Genomic DNA, 20,106 nt, shown 5'->3' with positions numbered 1-20,106 from the left:
TGAATAAGAGAACATCACCAAGAAACTTAAAGTGACCATTAAAGCCTATTTTAAATTTATAACATCATAATGCAAATATATATTTCTTTTTTGGTTCCATTCATGAAGACAGAGTAAGGCAACAGGCAAATTAGGCTGAATAGCCTATAAACAATAAACGGTAACAAGGCAAAAGAAAAATGAATGAATAATCAATCAACTAAAAATAAGTTTTACACACAATGAATGTTTGTGAGTAGGCTAAATCATCTTCATTTGAACACGTGATTATACATGAACACACTTTGAGCAGACATTCAGCACCTTTACATTTTCCACAGACAGCTTTCCTGCAAATCAAGTGCTTGGCGAAGGTTTTTTGCAGGTCATTCTCCTCTGATCTTTTTATAATTTAATTATGACTTGTCATAGCTGTCAGATCACACACTCCAACAAATGCTGTTACCTAGCAACTTAGAATGTTTAAACATAAACCGTGTGGAAATAAATGTATTTCATGTACAGGTAAATTTTACCCAGTGGTGGTTTTAGGTATAAATGCCTGTGTTTTTAATCTGGATTCATGTTCACTGTTAAACAAAAGAAGGTGCTACACAACATTATTTTAGGAAAAGCCAAAGACTGAGGGAAAAGGATATTTTATTAAAACATAGTAACGTAAATTGAAAAACTGCCATAGGTAAATTTTACCCCATGGCAGTTCTAGTGTCAAGAAGACAAGAGACATAAGATGAAAGATAATGTTAATGTGATAGAAGCATGGTTAGCTTTGTTAGTATTAGCTTACCAGCTAAAATGCTTTAGCTATTGTTAATAGTTTATAAAATGATGCTACATCAGTATGAAGGACAGTTTGGGTGATTAACATTACATGCTCTAACTGGTAATTTCATAGCAACTTCAAAGCTACCTGTAGCTAGCATAAAGAGTGTTTAAGCTAGCAGTGTTTTCAGTTAAGCTAGCTCTCATTATCTTGTAATTATCGATTTTGTTTTATTATGTAAAACATATTTATTCAATATAATGTAACTTTTACATTCATCCCAATAAGCTTATTTGAATTCTTCAACTGATACATGCAGAGCAAAATAAATTCAGTTTTTATTTTATTTAAGCAACTGAATTGTGGGTAAACAAAACACTTCTTTACCAACTGATTGGCAGGTTTAAGGAAAAGTATACAGTTTTACATTTATTTCCCCACGCAATTTCACTAATAATACTATTTAATGATGTATTGCTTTATTATTTTGACTTGTCTGATAACTTTTTACAAAATGTTGTCAGTATCGGGGCTCCTTATATACATACAAAGGGTGGACAAAATAATGGCATCTTCTAATATAATGTAATCCAATACAATATCCCTGCTATGCTGCCTTGAATAAGCTTATAATATTTTATATAAGTATTTTTTAGACTGTAATAAAGATTGAGTTATATAGTCATTAACATCATTGGTAGTACAACATAGTACATATGGTTTGGTTGCATTCAACTGGATTATACTGCAGTAAGGTGTTCATGTTATTTTGTTGATTTCCTGTTAATTCTTATTCATCTTTTTTAGAAAGAAGTAATTCTCTCAAGCCTTGTTTTGCTACATGAGGAGGTGAGATGTTGTTTGTACCTGTCGCCAGCTGGTGGTGCAAGTTGCTTAGTGAGTTAATGAGGCTCTTGCAGGGTTTCTTTGGGAGGTTCTTCCAGTTGCTGTGTCTCTTCTCATCAGACCTGTTACACACAATACCACAGAGTTATTTAGCTGGAAGTAATAGGAGGGCTGCCAAAAGAAATCTGCTACGTGCTCCTGTAGCTTTTCAACGTCAAAAGAGAGCTGTAAATATACAGTAAAAAGCAGGAAGTGACATGGTTGTAGAATGAAAGTATAGCATACAGGTAGATAGTGTTGGTGTCCAGGTCCACACACACAACATCTGGCGGGGGGTCGTAAAGGTCGAAGTAGCGTGAGTCCACACCAACTATAAATGGACATGGAGCGTTGAGGACGCCTGCTAGAGAGAGCGGGCACAGGGGGATGTAGGGACACTGCCACTGGAAGGGGAAGATCATCTGATGGGACACCAGAGAGAGAAGTAGGATTACTACAACCACGAAGACGAAGATAAAAAGGTTTCACATTTAACTGTCTGGAGCTAGAAAAATTAAAAAACATCCCAAGATGTTTTAAAAGGCTCCTTTGCTCAAGAGAATTTCTATTTCAGACTCCAAAATTTAATTTGGATAACAAGTTTACATAAGATACGATGTTCTTATTGACAGTTATGTGTCAGTGGTGACAGTTTGAGGCGATTGTGACATCCTGTGCATCCAAGGGACATGGTTAGTAATGTTCAATAATGTTCACAGAGCTGGAGAATCAACAACTTTCCCAAGCAAAAAAAAATAAGCCAAAGGTTGGAACTGCAATATTTTTGAATAAAGTATGATGTAATTGCTGATGAGGTAAAAGTGCATGTTCACAAGGACACTGGATTTGAGATATAATGATAGAGTAGATATAATGGTAGATAGATATGATGACATAATTACAGGTTAATAATTATAATTACAGAAAAAGTATTAATATACATTAGCTACATGCCATTTGAGTAGCAAAATAGTAATTTCTGATGAATATTTCTGCTGAACATCTAAAAGCATGCTCATCAGAAACTCCTTCCTCTTCCTGTCGCTTGTTTCACAGTGTTTCTACTTCATGTTATTCTACCTGACTATGATCTCAATGCTGTTAGTTACCAACAAAAAAAGAGAAAACTAAATGAATAGTATATAATAGTATAATAGTAGTGATTTGCATTGCAGTTTAGTTCATGCGTTCTCTGGAATGCTTTTAAGGCTTTTGATCAAAATCAATCATGAAAAAGAGGGGTTAAATGAGTAAATATCTATTCATCCTTTCTGTGATTTGGTATGCCTTTCAGACTATGCAGGGCAGATGGGATCGTGCTGTATTTGACTCTTTTAATGTCATTAATGGAGTTAGGCTCTAATTTAGCTTGCATATGGATGACTTGTCTGGGCAGTTTAATGATTAGAAAAGAGACTGTGTTTTTAGTACACTCATAATTAATGCTTTTATTTATGTATGCAGATGATTTGGTTCTATTTTCCTCCCTACAGTGCCGGCTAATCCCAATGAGAATGATGCAATGATATTTATACATGAAAGGGATTAGAAATGTAGTATTTTCATGAGTGCTGCTTAAGTAGAAAAGCTCATAAAGTAAGCAGTTGGGCCTTGACCAATTTTTCAGGCCAACACATCTGTAAATAAATGTCTCATGTGTTCAGTAAAGTGAAGGTCTGGCTGTTCATGGCTTACTGTAAGCCCCTGTATACTGCTCATCTATAGGATAGCTGTAGTATAAATATGCTATTGTGTGTGCCAAGATTTTATAATACTAGTCATATGTTCCTAATCTTAAATGTAATCATATGTCAGGAATTAATAGGGGAACTTTTGTTTAAATGTATGTACAGACTAAAAACATATTTCATGTAATGGCTGAATCTTATCTTTCACTTCTATCAGCCATGGTTTAAAATAAAGTAAATTTAATTAAACTGAAAATTTAAGCAGATTAAACAGCAGCAGATGTTGCCAAAAGTATTACTGGTAATACTATTGAATATTTTAGAATATGACTGTTTGAGACTTGTATGGTGGAGCCTACTCACAGCCACCACAGCCTCGGCAACTCCAGTGAGCACAGCGGGCCGGAGCGAGTGCAGCAGGATCTTGCTCTCCAGTAGGACAAAGTGCAGCACTGTGGCGCAGTTCTCCGAGCCCAGATTCATCAGCAGTGTGCTGTAGTCTGCCCCACTGACAGGGAGAAGAGCAGGAAAATGACAAATGCGTCGATGAGCTCAGGCACAGAATGGAAAACAAAACAGAAAGCAGAGCAAGATAGAGGAGACCCTGAGGGACAAGGGGAATGGGGAAGAAAGGTGAACTGATGGACTAAAGGATTTATAACTGAGGTTGTAACTGGAATCAGATATGAGTTATGTAAGAGAGAGACAAGGCAACCAGGCAAAAATGCAGGCAAATGTAATTCAAAACTTATCTAAACATGGCAGATAATGATCCTAAAATAACAAAATGTAGTATGTGTGCCATTTTAAACTTTTAACAGGAATTAATTTATTATTTTGTCATTTAAATATCAACATCAGGATCTCACTGAAATATGTAAAATAACAGTATGTGTGTAGAACACTTTATATTATAACGCAGCAACCCTGCAAGTAAGGCTCGCTTTGTGAAGCTTATGATGGAAAATCTTTGTTGAGATTCTGTGTGGCGTTAATTGTAATTTGTTCATTTCTGAGGATGTAAAGTAGTGTCTAATGTTGTTAAGACAATATCCCATTGAGTGTCATTTGGTCAGTGTTGCCAACAATCTACTTGATCCACTGTTTTTTGTTTGCTAATGCACTTTTCTTGTGTTTGCCTATGCTGCCATGTCATTTAGCTGATATGACCTATATGAATAGCTTTGTAATTGTGACCCAGGATTAATTATTTAATTTTTTCATGTAGTGTTTCTGTGATTTTGTCCAACCCTTGTAAATCACAAGCACAAAGGCCGCTGCAGCAGTAGGTCACACTGAGTTGAAAACCAATCAGCAGTTTGCGTTAGCTTTAACAAAAGCCTGACAATCACCATTTTTGTGAGTTTTCAAGGTAACATAAGGTGACCTTCAGAGGCACAAAGAGGCCAGATACTGTAGTCGCTGTCTGAACTGCTCAGATCAGGTGCAAACACTAAAAAATTATGCAATGTGGCAGTGGACAAAGTCTCAAAAATCATGACGCCTGAGGCTGTTTTCAATGTGAGCTTTTGACCTGGAAAAACAGACGTGAATGAATGTGATTTGTGTAAGTGAGCCAGGAAAATGAAATGAATCCCTACTATAATATTTTATTTTCTAGCATAATACAGTGGCTTCTTTTTTCTTTCTTAGCTATGCAGCTAATAGATTAAGTAAAGAATATGAACCCAAGGACAGCTACACTTCACTTGATTTATGATTAATTTGATTAAGATGAAGCCTCACTGTACCTGAGGGGTAAAGGTGTACACACAGGTTGGGAGAGGATCAACGTGTCATGTGCAGAGAGCTGGAAAAAAAAAAGTATTCATATCAATAACAGCAAAATGATACACATGTTAAGGTATATTTTTGATTAACTATAAACAAAGAAAGAATGTATTATATCTCACCTGGACCAAGATTCTCGGCCTTTGAGGGGAAGGAAATGACACATTGTGCATGAAGTGCGAGATGTGCCTGTTGAGAGACATACTTAAATGTGACTTGCGAGTTTTGAGATCTGCATGGCGCTTTGCATCAATGTACCTGACAAATGTGGTGTAAAAAATGTCTGGTTGCAAGCTGATTCTTACTTTTCGATAGGCAGTGGGTGCGGGCCTGAGACGGACAGTTTGTAGAGGAACATTAAGAACTTGCGGAAGGACTCGAAGAAGGGCCAGCGGGAGAGCAGGCAGATGCATTTATTGGTGTTTACGGGCCGGTTTGGGATCATCTTCTTCTCCACCGTGGTGAGCAGGCCCAGCTGGATCTTCTGCTTCTCACTCAGCATATCCACTGGATGCGGTTCGTAGAACTGGATGGCTGATCCATACACCTAGCACCAGACATGGACATATGCATGTGAGTCAGACTTAACCACTGATGCTGCTCGACTTTAGTCTTAATAGAAAACTCCACTTGGTCATCAATAGACATGATTGAAAAATCATAAGAAGTAATGCTAAGAGGATGGTGCTAAACTAGCATACATACATACATACATACATACATAGTATGCTTCCAGGTGACTCAAGTTCCACATCACAAAAAAAGACTTTCAGATACACCCCTTGTTTCACTTTTCATCAGTGACAGTTTGCTTTTGGTTGCTCCATCTCACCTTTTCACCAGAAGAGATGGTTAAGACAAACGTGGAGAAGATAGGCAGAGGGTCACGTGTGTTTGGTGCCCAGCATTCGATCTTGGCACCCATGGGCAAACAAAACAGAGGCACAGACTCCGACAGAGGAAAAGACTCATAGTCCTCCTCTGGGTAACGAAAGATGAGTCCTGGAGAGCAAGAGAATGAAGAGTATAAACCAATGTGTTCTGAAATAAAGGCATATCTAAAATATCTAAATTTGGAATAATCTAATACAGCAAAACAAAGTTTATTCAAAAATGTCAAATTTGCTAGTTTCCAGAGTAGACATGCTTTATTTTGCAAATGGAAAAAAGGATCTAAGAAAAGGGAGATCAATATTACTTTAGCCAGATTTCAGTTTCTTTCCTAGTAATCAGACTGTTATACTCTGGTTTCATTTTTAATAAATAACTGTTCTCATCCATGTGACATCGAGCCTGTTGTGTGGCGAGATGCTGTTTTAATAAGACACACATTTTTATGTGAAAGCAAGCATACACAAACAAGCCTGGAGACACACAAATAATGGGCGTGGCAGGAAGGGCTGTTGTCTGAGATGAATAAACATCTGCCTCACAGGAAAAAGGCCGGCCAAAAGATAAAGCAAACATGTGTGTCTGCATGGGTGTGTGTGTGTGCACATTCATATGAACACTGATTAAATGTGTGTTACACAATGAATCGTTCCAAAGGCCAAGCTATTAAGGAAGCATTCAGTCAGTGAAAATGTCACACAACAGTGCGGGCTTTAATATGCAATGACTATCTACCGCACGATCACAGATACACAACAAATGTACCGCTCGCTTTACAGCTTTCAGAAAAAAAAATGGAATCGAGGCTGATTGCGACAGCACACAAGGCTGCACCATTTCTAACGATTCAGATTATTTGATATCAGCGAATCACATCATGTAAAAGGGCTGTGTTGTCAAGTTAAGAATTGTGATCTGGATTTATTATTTAGCTAAACATTTTAAACCACAATTATTCATCATGCAAGGAGGCCCGTTTCTACCAGGAAAAGACAAAAAAAAAAAAAAAAAGATGAAATGGTAGGAATAACAGAAATACAATACTGATGGTAAATCAGAATTATGAGATGAGTCAAAATGATGCATGCAAGTCAGTAAAAATGCTTCCTGTCTTTCAGGTCAGATTCTTATTTTGACTTATCTAATAACTTTGACTTTGTTTTACCATTAATTTTGTTATTTTTCCTACATTTTATTTTTTCTCTTCCTAGGCTTCCATAATTATGAGGTCTTGGTTTTTGTTCTACATTTTCACTTTACTCATTGCAGACTGTCTATATGTCTATATGATTGCCTGTCAGCCTTTTTGAACTCTTGTTTTCACTGTCTTAACTGGGCCCTACAAACTAATGATTACTCTAAAGTCCAATGTGCAGTACCAGTAAAGACAAGGAAATTGCAGACTTCTACATACCAATGACATTTGTGTATATAATTTAGCTATTTACTCATAGAATCTATTTACTGATAGAAAATACTGAATAATTAAGTTGCAGAATAAAGCCTTGCTTTGCTTCAAACACTAGTCTGTTTTGAATAAAATATCACACATTCACCAATCTAATTGCTCTTATCAGTAACTCTAGCACCAGGCAGGCTAATTGTAGGAGGTGAGGCATCAAATATGATTACTCTCAAAGGCGACAGAGAAAAAAAAGCTGCTGAATGAAGTACTAATAGTGCCATTAAGTAAGGTGAGCCATAAAATGAACATTATTAAAAAGGAGACTAAGAGAGAAAGAGAAAACAATGCTCAGTAGGCACAGCACAGTTGAAGAACATTGTGAATAAATAATATAAAATCTGCATGGAAATCAGGAAGCCATTAGAACAACATCTGACTTTTACTCACCAGCTTTGTAACTGATAGAATTGGACGCAGATACTGACTTCTTATAACACAGAAACACGCTGGAGCCCCACTGCAGGATTCAAAACAAGGTTACATATCACACATTTGTTATCTTAGGATTCATAACGCAAAAGTATTAGCCGAGAAGAAAAAAGAAGACCGACTTACCATGCCGCAGTTGAGGTTCTTGTCCACCTTGCAAAAGGTATGTGGTGGTGTCTCGCCCTTGCTGGTGACAATGACACAAATGTCCGTCACCGCCAGGGAATTCTGAGGCTGGACGGGTGGCGCGCGGCGGAAGGTGATGAAGATGCGCTGCGAGGTGGCAGAGCTGTTGTTGACATTTGCGCAGCGGCCGTACGGTGTGGCCTGGATGACCTCACAGCCCTGGATCAGACGCTCCTTGCCCTCGTACAGCACACTGATAAACACAACAAACAAACGGTAACAATGTTAGGCACTTGAAATTTTGAGGCTTCATGAAGAATGAGGATGAGATTATGTACAGATGAGGTCATGAGGAGAAATAAATATTTAAACAGAGAGTAAAGGAACTCTTCTTTGCCTACAGAAAACTTCAGGGCTAAATTCGGAGTGTTCAAAATGGTGTAGAAATTAAGATGGCAGATAGAGCCGTGCAAAGAGCTGGCAGTGGAATGACTCATGCCCACACATACAACAAAGCACTCTTAGACACTTAATTAATTGACTCAGAGAGAGTGCTGTCCTGGAATCAGTTGTGCTGTCAGGCATGGTTTTCATTTCTTAAACAAGCTCTGCTGCCAAAAGACAAATGACTTACATATTAACGATGCAACAGTTTACACTGCAACAACATGAGGACATCGATAACAAAAAAATCTGAGCAGGGATTTCTGTCTGGAGCAGAAAAACAAAACAAAACCAACAAAAACTTTCCCAGATGGTGAAGGTGTCCACCAAAACCTTCCGAGTAATGAGCTCAACAATCTTTACAGTCTGAGTTTTATGTAGGAGCACGTTCTAGTCCACACAGGTCTAAGCTCTGAAGCAAAGGCAGGTGAGCAAAGCCCCTTAATCCAGGTAATAATTACCTGGGATACGGGAAAAGGAAACTTAAATTCTCAAATTCCATTTTAGCAATTTAAATTTACAACATTGGTGTACAAATCTTACAAAAAAAAATTGTGCTGTGCAATACTGTTATATGACAATATGGCAAAAAAGTGCATCTGTTGAGCAAAAATAAGCAAGAGGCTGAACTGTGGCTCCACAGCAAAGATAATGTCTGGTTGTCCTGTTTTAGAACATGAATCAGTGTGTGGTCAGCACCACTGACTTTCTTCTCATGGCTCAGGTTTCTCTTTAAGCCCTCGGTGAGTTTTCTCACACACACACACGCACGCACGCACGCACACACAGTCCAGCGATGTGATTCTGACATATTTACCAGCTGACTCATTCGAATCCCAGACAGTAAAAGGAAACTCACATATCAAGATTCTCATATTCAACTTGGTTCAAAATAAACACTGCATGTAATAATTTAGTTTCATGCCTGCCTCCTTATCACTCTCACTGTGGAATGTCACACTGCTAAAAGCTACAGTTAGGGAAGCAATCAGGGCCCCACTGTGTTGGACTTTTTTGCATGACTGCAGGGCTTCTATGGCAGCATGCTCCATATCCTCCCTTTCCATCTGGACAATGCCATGTGGGAGGCCAAAAGCTTTGATGGCTGCCCTCTTTACACTAAGACAGAACCCAAAACACATCTTTTAATCTTGTGCAGGCTACACAGCATCCATTGCAGATGTATAATAGCCCTGAAACATTCCATTTATTCTGAACAGGGCGCCGGACAAACCTAAAGAGGCCAGGAGGACAGTTGCCAGCAAATTCTCATTTAGGCGACAAAAACAGAGTCCTAATGGGCACAGTGAGTCGTGACGGCGTGGAGCCCTGGGCTAGGAATGCTGGCCTCACTGACAGCAGAGGTGGCAGAAGGAAGAATGAATGATTTACAGGTTGCTAGTTTTTCGTTTATTCTTTCAGTAGAAAAAAAGATGACAACTAGCAGGTGGAAAGGAGATCAGCTGATGGGAGCGGAAAACTCCAGTGTTGCAACGTGGCCAAAACTGTTTACTGACCTTTTGTGTTGTTGTTTAACCAAAACATGACCATGAGGAAGTGAACAAATGCTATAATGCATCTACATTTGGTATTTTTATTAAAACACACAATCGTCCTATCATATCACGTATTAATAATAGACCACATAGTCATGAATTTTACATGTTAAGTCTCTTAATATTATCTCTGTTTGCAACAACACAGGAAAGAAGACAAGCTGGTGAAATCTGTTATTCAGCCTCATTAAACTGCATCACTGATTTGGTGCTTTCAACCACCGAAAACAAACTACTGTAGCCTGACAGTGGTTGTGAATCCCTGAATGTAAGGTAGCTTTTATTTTCTCCAACCCATATGTCTGTTAGCATGCTAAGAAGGATTGCACAATCTCTTAAAGGAAACATGATTTGACATATGATCTTCTGTTTATACTCTACTACTGAGGGCTGCGGCGTTTCATGTGGGTTTTTACGTCGTTCCACAGTGCAAAACTACATTAATAACACATGAAGCGAACTGAATTCCGATGAAATACAGTGATGAAATACAGTCTGATGTGTTGCCATCTATATACTGCAGCTTAATTAAGTCTGTCAAAGGTTTGACTATGCAGAGGGAGGGGGGGATCCTTCAGTGAGTGAGCACACTCATGTAACTGGAAACTCCAGTTTGTGAGCAGGTTAGGTTTTAGACAAAGACAAAGGTGTGTGGACAACTAGAATAACTCAGGTAATCGTATCACTGGATGTGAGATTTGTGTTCAATCAACAGTATAAAAAGTGAAATGTAGGATACATTTTTAGGGCTCACCTCTGCGGGTGAGTAAGTAGAATGGCAGCTTTTACGCTTTGTTGACTGGATGAAGGGAATCATGATGGAGTTCTCTGTTGATATTCAACTTGTACGATAATAGAGTGAAGCAGGAGATTTGTATCAATGGATAGGAGCCAAGAGGTGTGGCTGAGAGGGAAAACTCTGATGAAACAGGGGCGAGTGAGTGAAGTGGTCTACACACCTATTTCCTTCCATCTCTAAAAAGATGTTTTGTTATGCTATTGAAGTGACGTTGAATTTGAAAACTGTGTAGTTACTAAAGCAACACTGACAAACCTAACATTACAGATCTAGACCAGTTTTTTTCCCCAATAAGCTCTTGTCATGGGTAAAGTTTAATTTTAATTAAGGACACTTTAAGGACATATTTTTCCTCGAAACTTCTTACTTCTTCCAACCTGTTTCCATCAAAATAACACACAGGGCCTCTGAATATAACTTAGAAAGAGCAGCAGAAGATTTGGGAGTTAACTGCCTAAAGTAAAGCTAAATCCAGTGTTAACTGACTAACAGTGGCTAAAGTTCAAATAACTAAAGGCTCAATAACTTGTTTATGAACCATTGGCATTGTTAAAGAGGCAAAAATATACTTTGGCAGTATTTAAATATGAGGGGGAACCAAAAATTGGTGGAAGCCATCTTTAGCGCAGGAGTAGCGCGTAGTTATTGGATTTGCCACGAGGTAGCATGTGTCTAAAGCTTGATGAAACTAAAATTGAGACTGAAAGGGAGAAGATTTGCCAGGAAGAGATGCAGGAGGCTCCAGACACGGTGACAAAAGATGACTACAGGAAATATTTCCAGGAATGGGAGAAGTGCTGTGACAAGTGTATCGCATCTCAAGGAGAATACTTTGAAGGGGATTAGAAAGGTACAACTGAAAGATTTATATCCATTTTTTTTAACAATTCCAGGAACTTTTGGGCCCCCCCTCATACATGGTTGACCAACCCGAGTAATATCATGTTATTGTTTGACAAATTCCTGCTGACTGAATGAATGACTCAGACTAACATGTAAAAACTGGTGTTCCATGATTGATAAATTAAACCACTTCTAAAGAGTCTTTTGCTGTTGCTGGAACATGCACATTCCAAATTACAAACACCAACGTAAATAAATCGCTGACTCACCCGATGTCAATGAGAGGAGCCTTCCCTCGAGCTCTTTTGTAGCAGAGGAAGAGCTCGGGGCTCTTCAGACTGCCATGATTAAGGTTGGCTGGCTGACCGCTGTAGGTGTTCTCGATGCAGGTGAAGCCCTCGGGCGCTGTTTCACCGGCAGACTTGTTAATAACGGCCAGGTCAGTGATGGGTGCTTTGGGCCCGCTGGACTTGGTCTCCGACAGGTCCTGCTCCAAGGGCGTGGACTTCTCTGTCAGCCCGGCCACCACAAAGTAGTCGGTCACGCGGTGACCCTTGTCTTCGATCATGGCTGGACGTACCTGGGAAGCAAGGACAATAGAGATATGAAATTAATCTGGAATGACATTTACATAACCTAGGTAGTTCAGACGATAAACCCTTCCATACCATGTTTGTAGAAGATGTTTATATTCTCTGCCTACAGTTTTTGCAAAGCGCGGTCTATTACTGAACACTCACAACGGATGCAGTATTTAAGCTATAGCCAAAAAGCACACTGCATTTTTTTTTTTTTTTTTGTGAAAGCAAAGCCCTCCTATCCTACTTGGGGTAGTGGGATGGACTACACATGCAAGCATACACAGAATGCTAAATAATACTGTGGCCAAGGCAATAAAAGGATCCTTTAAGACTGCTGCACCACAACAAAGCAAACAAACTGGGGTAACACCACGGGGGTAATGAAGGGACTCGATCTGTTGACATTCACAAAACACTCTTGTCATTGTATATCACTGCACTGCTCCAAATATGTTGAGAGAGAGTTAAAGCTCTGGTGGATACAGAGAGCCAAGGGAGAGCCGCCGAGCCCACAGGAATGCTCAGAAATGTCACTGAGAGCATAAATCAAGCAGACACCAAAGTCTATAAACCATTTGAAATATGAGCCCAAACTTGGTTTCAACGATGAAAAATACAAAAAAAATTGACTCAATTTCATGGTTGGTGCTGCTGAAATGCACCTTTAATCATTTTCTATTGAATATTTTTTTAAACTATTTCTCAAATGTGTTTGAGTTCCTCTTTAATAATATATGTTTGACTCATGTCACCATATTTAGAGCTCATTAGCAGTTTGTGACTCGAGTTATCAGTTAACAATGGAAAACACACTGCAGCCACACACTGTGTTTCTTTATGCCTTTTTTTTCCATCTCTCAGCAAGAATTGCTCAAATGTATTGAGAAATCACTAACTGAAGGAGAAAAAGTTAAGTTAAGGGATTGTGGAAATAAAGAAAAAGATTTTAAAAAAAGAATGCAGTCCAGATGTAAAATTCAACTGAATATTTTTGCATCAATAATGCAGGTTTCTAATAAGTGTTTACAAGACCTTTCGGAGCATTTTGTGGTATGTAAAAACAGAACAACAGTATATTTGAAAACTACTGTTGATCACTTATGGTGCAGAGAAATGCTGTTCCTTTGCCAAAGCAAAATACGTCTTAATTGACAGAGAGCAAATGGTTTGTCTAAGAAGAAAGAGGAACTTAAAGCAAACACGTCCACGTCCCCTTCAAAGAGCTGTTGGGACCTACACAGGAAGTTCAATTTTTCCAGTGGTGAGTCAGCTGTGGCAGGAGGAAAATAAAAAGAAACGAGAAAAAAAAAGCAGCCTCTTTGAACCGTCACAGCACAGACAGACAGCCCTGGACTTCATGGCGCACATTAATATTGTCCCTTATAGTTTTTTTCATTTCTACTGAATTTTACTGATAAATAACTAAAGTTTGAAAAATGACATAACATCATGGTGAAGCCACAAGACAAATCTGCAAAGTTACATCTCACAATATCACCAAAAAATAAAAAGAATGACTGCTGTTATGCAATAATGCACAGCTCTCCCACTCTCCCTATTTTTCTTTTTTTTTTTTTTAAACAACTCCAGCACAACCACAGGGTTTAAAACGTTGCTCTGCAAGAGAAAGAAAATCTAGAAGAATACATGTGCAGTTTTAAAGTTGTTCAGTAAGTTCCAGCAGTGTATCCGTGTGCAGGAGTGCATGCTGGTGTCTACTGGCTGTGTCAACAGAGCGAGACATCCGCTGGCTTGTGCTGTGGAAGGCAGACTGACCTGCCTGGGAGGAAAATTATTTAGCCACGGCAAGACAGCAAACAGCCGGGACAGCCGACTCACTTTCCGTGCATTTTGCCCCTCCCAGAAAATTTTTCTAGACTTTAAGCGTGCTTCACCCCCCCCCCCCCCCATTTGCTACATATCATGCAGGCTGCAACAATGGCATGATGTCTGTGAAGTAATTAAATTAATGTTTCATTCTTTTTGAGCACCTTGAGAACCCTTATCAGCTTGAGCGTTAAATGAGGCACAGCCTTTTGGTCATAAACTTGGCATTCTGCCTATGTGAACATGCCAAATCTTATTTGTTTGAAGTGTACTGCCAGCCTTAAAGCCCAGGTAGTTGGACATTTGCCCAGAATAAGGCCCATGTCTTCATTACTCTTTAAAACAATGTCGGAAAAACACTCAAATCAAAGAGCATAGTGTAACTGAATCAACATAAGCCCCAGCAGCAAAAACAATACAATTTTCCGTTTTATCCAAGCAGAGGCTAAATGACCTTCCACAAACAAAAGCAGCAATAAAAGTGCATCAGTGTAAATGGATTAACAGGTCACGAACACTTTTCTTTTAACATGGTCAGCTGTTGCAGTGTGGCAAGTTGGAAAAGCTCAGCTGAGGATACACTAAGTATCACATGTAAGGAAGTGGAAAAAAAATATCAAGGAAAACATTCCCTCCTCCCCCTGATCCTGACGGATCTGCTTGGAGCTTTGTCATGTCAGTGAGTGACGTGAGTACTTATATTCCACTTCCTAACTTGCAGCCATCCTTACAAATTCACTTTGTTTCACAATTTGCTTGACAAAGTAGGATATTTGCCCATTTTGAAGAATGTCACTGAAAGTTTTTATTTGTTACTGTAAATAACGCTTTTATGAGCCCAAATGGTTCCAGATGTGGCTTTTTGCAACACAATGAGGAATGCTGTCTGGCTAATTCAGACTGGACCCAGTTCTTATTTTCTGATGATGCACAACAGCAATCTAGAGGCATACTGAGTTAAGACTTTTACTTTGAAGAGATTTACTTCACTGTATCCATGGTTACATCTCACCGGTAATGACACCATTCAAGAGCAAAATGATGTTTTCAGACTATATTTGCTTTATTACAAACCACACTGTTAAAATGTGTTCTCACCGAAGGCTGGCCAGTAAATACACTCAGGCTGTCAAACCAGTGACTGGATGGTTTCTCTGTGTGTGGGTGAATTAACGTCTGTTTATAGCTGAGACAAAACTCTGTTACTCGCCATAAAACTAAACACACCTGTTTGACATACTGTTTCACCACATATGAATCAGGTGCGCCCTTAGTGAAAACAGTAAATGATTTATTGCTTACATGTATCAGAGTCTTTTATCTTTAGGATTTTAAGGGTGTTTTTTTAAACAGCCCAACTCTGTGCATGAATTAATGTCAAAAGCTTGTAAACATGACTATGAAAATGGAAGATCTGAGCAGTCCCATTACATCAATGGAAAGAGGGTTTGGTCTTCTTTGTATATTTGTCAGTTAATGCACCAGTTTTCTAAATTTGGGACTGACCCCTGTGTGTAGTCTTTTACATCAAACCTAATGAGCCATGATATCTCTGTGTCTAGTTGTTCAAACATGACATGGGTATGGATCAGGTAGTGCGTAACAAAAGGGCAGTCATCTGAATGATACCTGCTACTGATAAATGTTTTTTTTTTCTGAAGCTCAAATGTTACAGTCACACAAATACTGACCCAGTAGCCTTTAAGTTAATAACTTAATATATCGCATCATATTTGAAAAACTTTAAATTTAAAAAATTAATTTAACAGAGACACTGATGAGAAAAATGTGCTATGTAGGGCTATTAAGTAATTTTTTAAAGCAAAAATACTAAATATTCTATTATCATTTTCTAACACTGAATTACATGCATGTATAATTTCCTGTGAAACCCTCCTGCATAGGTAGGCAATTTGAATCCTGTGTGGGAATGGTGGACTCCGCCAGTTACAATTAAAACTGCTGTATTGATACATTTAAGTTATACACAGTAATTACCACTGTATATATATACAGTATATAACTTTTAAAAATGCCTTATTCAGAGATGTGTTTCCTAAACTGAAATGGTTGTGCTGACTTTAATGTACCTGTGTGTACTTTCTGTGCAGACTACATCATATAGGAAATATAAGATTGGGCCTTGGTGTGAGCAGGTTTGATGTAGTAGTGGGTCACAGGTCAGCAGCAAAGGATTCTTTGTTGGTCTATAGCCTCATCTTCTCCCTCAGAAGACAGAAACAAATAGCACTTGGTATTTTGGTATTTTCTTATTTTAACACCGCTTCTTTGCAACAGTCTTCTCTGCTGAGTAACGAAGCCTATTTTAACCTTTGTCAAAACCATTAGCCGCTACAATTCATCTTCTCTAAAATGGTAATGCTGGTATGAAAACATCAAGCCTGTGAGTCATACAGCTACCCGACAGCATGGGCACAGTTCACTACAAAGTGTCACAGCAGGGAACAAAGCAATGTTAACAAAAAAAAGGGTATCTTGTAGATCTGTGGGGTCCTGACTGAGCTTTGAACGCTGCTCTACGAACAGTCACAAACCCAATGAACCAACATGTACTTTACAATGAACATCAAGCACTAGAAACTAGGCTTCATGTGTACCCCTTTAGCATCACACATACTGCAGCTTCCATACATACACAACAACACAGATACTTCTTTTGATGTAAAAGCCCGACCACAGGACAACAACATCAAACTTTTTCATGGAAAGAAGCAGTACTTAAATGTGCATTTTACTCGCATCCGTTCTCTCAATGTGAGTACCGTCCTGATTCTGCAGAACTCCGCATCAGGTGGAGGGTATAGTGAATTTACCAGTTCACCGTAATAATATGACTTCTGTTAGCAGTCTGTTTTTAAATATCTAGGAATGATGTATTAATATTCAGGGTATTTCCAATGAACATAGAAAAAATGCATTTCATATAATTTCCTGTTTCTACTCAAAGACGGAGTCGATGGAACAAACGCATCGTGATTGTTGATTTGTTGTGAACAGGTTGCCATTAGCAGTTAGATTAGTCTGTGATGTGTCATGCTATATGAATTTGGTATAATAAAAGAGAACTGCCACAAATGCAACCATTTGAAACTGGCACTGAACAGGACATAAAACACTAAAACCTATTTTTGACCGTACCATTTATGATATCTATAAACCATACTCAGGGCTACCATAAGGCTGGGTGGCACGATGTTCAAACGTAAACCTCCAAACTACCACCACTGATACTTAAATGAGTAACCATGTTTCCATGCAAGGCCAAATAGCCACTGACATGAGGTGTGTGCACATATCTGCGGACACACATTTGTGAACCATTTGTGACCGTCCCCTCTGCCTCCCACACATCCCACCACAACCATACAAATATCTCTTTGTGACAGCCCATGATAGACAAACACTGACGCCGCCATGGCAACCGAGCCCCAACAATGCCAGGCTGCGCGACCCTGAGCTGCGAGTAGTGTTACTCTGGCTGAGGAAAATGATCTCTCCAAGTCTTTCAAGGGCACATTTAGTATAGCTGACACGTACTCTGCTGTCTGAGAGGACGTTAGAATAAAGTCCGCTCGCTCAGTTTTAGACATACAGTATATAAAATGGCAGAAAAAGCTTGTTTTATTGTCCACTTTTCTGTCTGGCAGGCAAATAAAACAGGGTAGTGGCCATAAACGGTGATGGTGTTGACAGTGAATTAGACTAAAAGCCTTAAAACTATTTTAAATAGAAGTGAACATGACATTAAGGATTTTCTGCCCTTCATATTCTCCACTTGCAACAACATGCAGGGTGGAAAACTTTTGAACCTTAAGGCAAAAAAAAGGTGAGGCTTCTTGGGTCAAATGGTAAAATAAATGCACTCTCAGAGTCAAACTGGCGGACAAACTGGTCCATTAAATTTCCACTGTATGAAGTCTTGTGTTGTAACTTGAGCCCCTGCCTCTAAAGGTTGAGCTCTGCCCCTCCCTTCCCATGTGAAAACCTGTTCCTCTGTTACTCCTGAGCCCTGAGCCCCGATGATCGAGTGTCACGCTCTTTGTCCAGGTTATACTGGGAGAGTTGGGTCACTACGAACCATGACAGAAAAATACTATGACACTGTACTGGACACATACTGTGAGTGGTTATTGTGAAACTGGTTTCTGGCTTTCTCGTGTCTATAAATGCTTTTAGCTGAGACCTGAAAGAGTCTCCAGTACACTTTCGGTTTGAATGAATAAAGCACACAGTTATTTATGCACTGCTAATTCAGCACTAGATTACGCTCAAATTAGGGTTGTCCAGTACGATGATACAGTGAGACGATGTAAATTTGTCAACTGTTTCAGAGATTTTGACATACATGCATACTGTGTGTGTATCTATCCATTTCATATTACTGCTTGTGATGACTGGACTTTTATACAATTTTTACATTACTGTGATGAGGTATCTTGATCTTTAAAAAAGGTATTTAATTTGCTGGATTTCCCAAAAAGGAACAGACCTTTCCATCTGCTTAATTTACCCATTAAGCTTCCCAATCAAATTTTTCAGAAATATTTCTGTAAAATAAAAAGATATACAGCATATCAATATTGCAATATAAAATTACGACATAAACATACCATTAGTTAATTAGTCAATGGACAGAAAATTAATCTGCAACTATTTTGATAATCGATAAATTGTCTGAGTCATTTTTGAAGAGAAAATGTCCACATTCTCTGATTCCAGCTTCTCAATTATGAATGTTTTCTGATTTATTTAGTCTTCTATGATAGTGAACTAAATATCTTTGGGTTATCGATAAAACAAGACATTTGAGGACGTCACTTTGGGCTTTGGCGAACAGTGGTCGACGTTTTTCACCATTTTCTGACATTTTATAGACAAAACGACAAATAGAAAATAATCAGCAGATTTATCAACGATGAAAACAATCATTAGTTGCACCTCTATTACATATATTGTGAAAGAGAATTTTTTTTTCCACAATGCCCACACCTAACTATAAACAAGGCCACAACCTGTGGTTTGTATCCAACTGAGACAAGTTGCTTCAAAACTCACACACCTTCTTCTCAGAGCCATAACTCAAACTCAGTCAAACAAACTCTTCCCAGTGATAGAGGAATCTCCATTGTCAACTGTGGTTAAATGTCCATTAATCTCCTTAGACATAATTATTTCAAATTGTGTAAAACTTACCACTAACATGCCAAAACATGGCATTTCTAGCGGGCCTAACATATTCTTAAAATGACAAAATGTACAGCACGCCAACGTAACACACACAGTGACCATGCCATAAACCTGAAGGAGTGATAACAGAGCAACATTTTTCTCAAAACAAAACACGACTTTAGATGCCAGATGGATTTGTCAGCGACAATGTGATGTCATCCCTCATTAGGCAGTTTTAGCAGGTATGAGAGAGAGATGCACAGACACTTGTAATATTATCTGGTCTTTCCAGCTGCTCTGTGATCGCTCATAGAGGCTTGCAGGGGAGGGAGAACGACTCAGATTTTTGAAGGTAAGACAACAGTTTTGGAAGGTGTAATGGAATATAAGCTGTCATGAATCACCATCTCTAGTACAATAGCCTATTCTTTATGAAACCAGCAGCTAGCAGTACAGAAGAGCATATTTACATTTCAGAGTAGCATGTAGCATTAAAGAGTAACATGGGCACCACTTAGACATGAGGAAAATCTGTTGCATTTAAGGTCTTTGTGAGCTATTAATAATGTAATGTAAAAAAAAAAAAAAACAGGAAAAAAACAGAAATAGATTGAAATTCAATCTGTGATCACACTAGACTTAAAATCCTGACTGGATCATTCCTCCGAGCCTCAGATTTTCCTGCACTGGAAAGTCTTGTTCCTCGGCGGTAGCACTGGTCTTAACTTGCTTGCAAATGTGCCAAAGGTTGGCTATGCAGCCAAACGACCCCTGAGGGCAAAGGAAAACTCTTCGGCTGCCACAAATAAAACTGGGGAGGTCCTGCTC

At 38.8% G+C, this 20,106-nt stretch overlaps 1 protein-coding gene across 3 annotated transcripts in view; it reads right to left on the bottom strand.

Moving 5' to 3' along the window:
- The window catches only part of dennd4c (DENN/MADD domain containing 4C), a 38,035-nt gene that overhangs the window by 10,991 nt on the left and 6,938 nt on the right, over positions 1-20,106 (bottom strand). For all 3 annotated transcript variants that reach the window (XM_042400598.1, XM_042400596.1, XM_042400597.1), the window contains exons 2-11: positions 11,950-12,260; positions 8,039-8,291; positions 7,871-7,940; positions 5,960-6,129; positions 5,433-5,674; positions 5,250-5,316; positions 5,088-5,146; positions 3,700-3,844; positions 1,895-2,070; positions 1,631-1,731 (exon numbers count right to left, since the gene is read on the bottom strand). In XM_042400598.1, the coding sequence (XP_042256532.1) occupies positions 1,631-1,731; positions 1,895-2,070; positions 3,700-3,844; positions 5,088-5,146; positions 5,250-5,316; positions 5,433-5,674; positions 5,960-6,129; positions 7,871-7,940; positions 8,039-8,291; positions 11,950-12,248 (1,582 nt within the window). In that variant the 5' untranslated portion in view covers positions 12,249-12,260. The remainder of the gene's footprint in view (positions 1-1,630; positions 1,732-1,894; positions 2,071-3,699; positions 3,845-5,087; positions 5,147-5,249; positions 5,317-5,432; positions 5,675-5,959; positions 6,130-7,870; positions 7,941-8,038; positions 8,292-11,949; positions 12,261-20,106) is intronic.

Source organism: Thunnus maccoyii, chromosome 22, assembly GCF_910596095.1.
Source record: "Thunnus maccoyii chromosome 22, fThuMac1.1, whole genome shotgun sequence".
Lineage (NCBI taxonomy): Eukaryota > Metazoa > Chordata > Actinopteri > Scombriformes > Scombridae > Thunnus > Thunnus maccoyii.
This window is presented reverse-complemented; position numbering and strand designations above follow the sequence as displayed.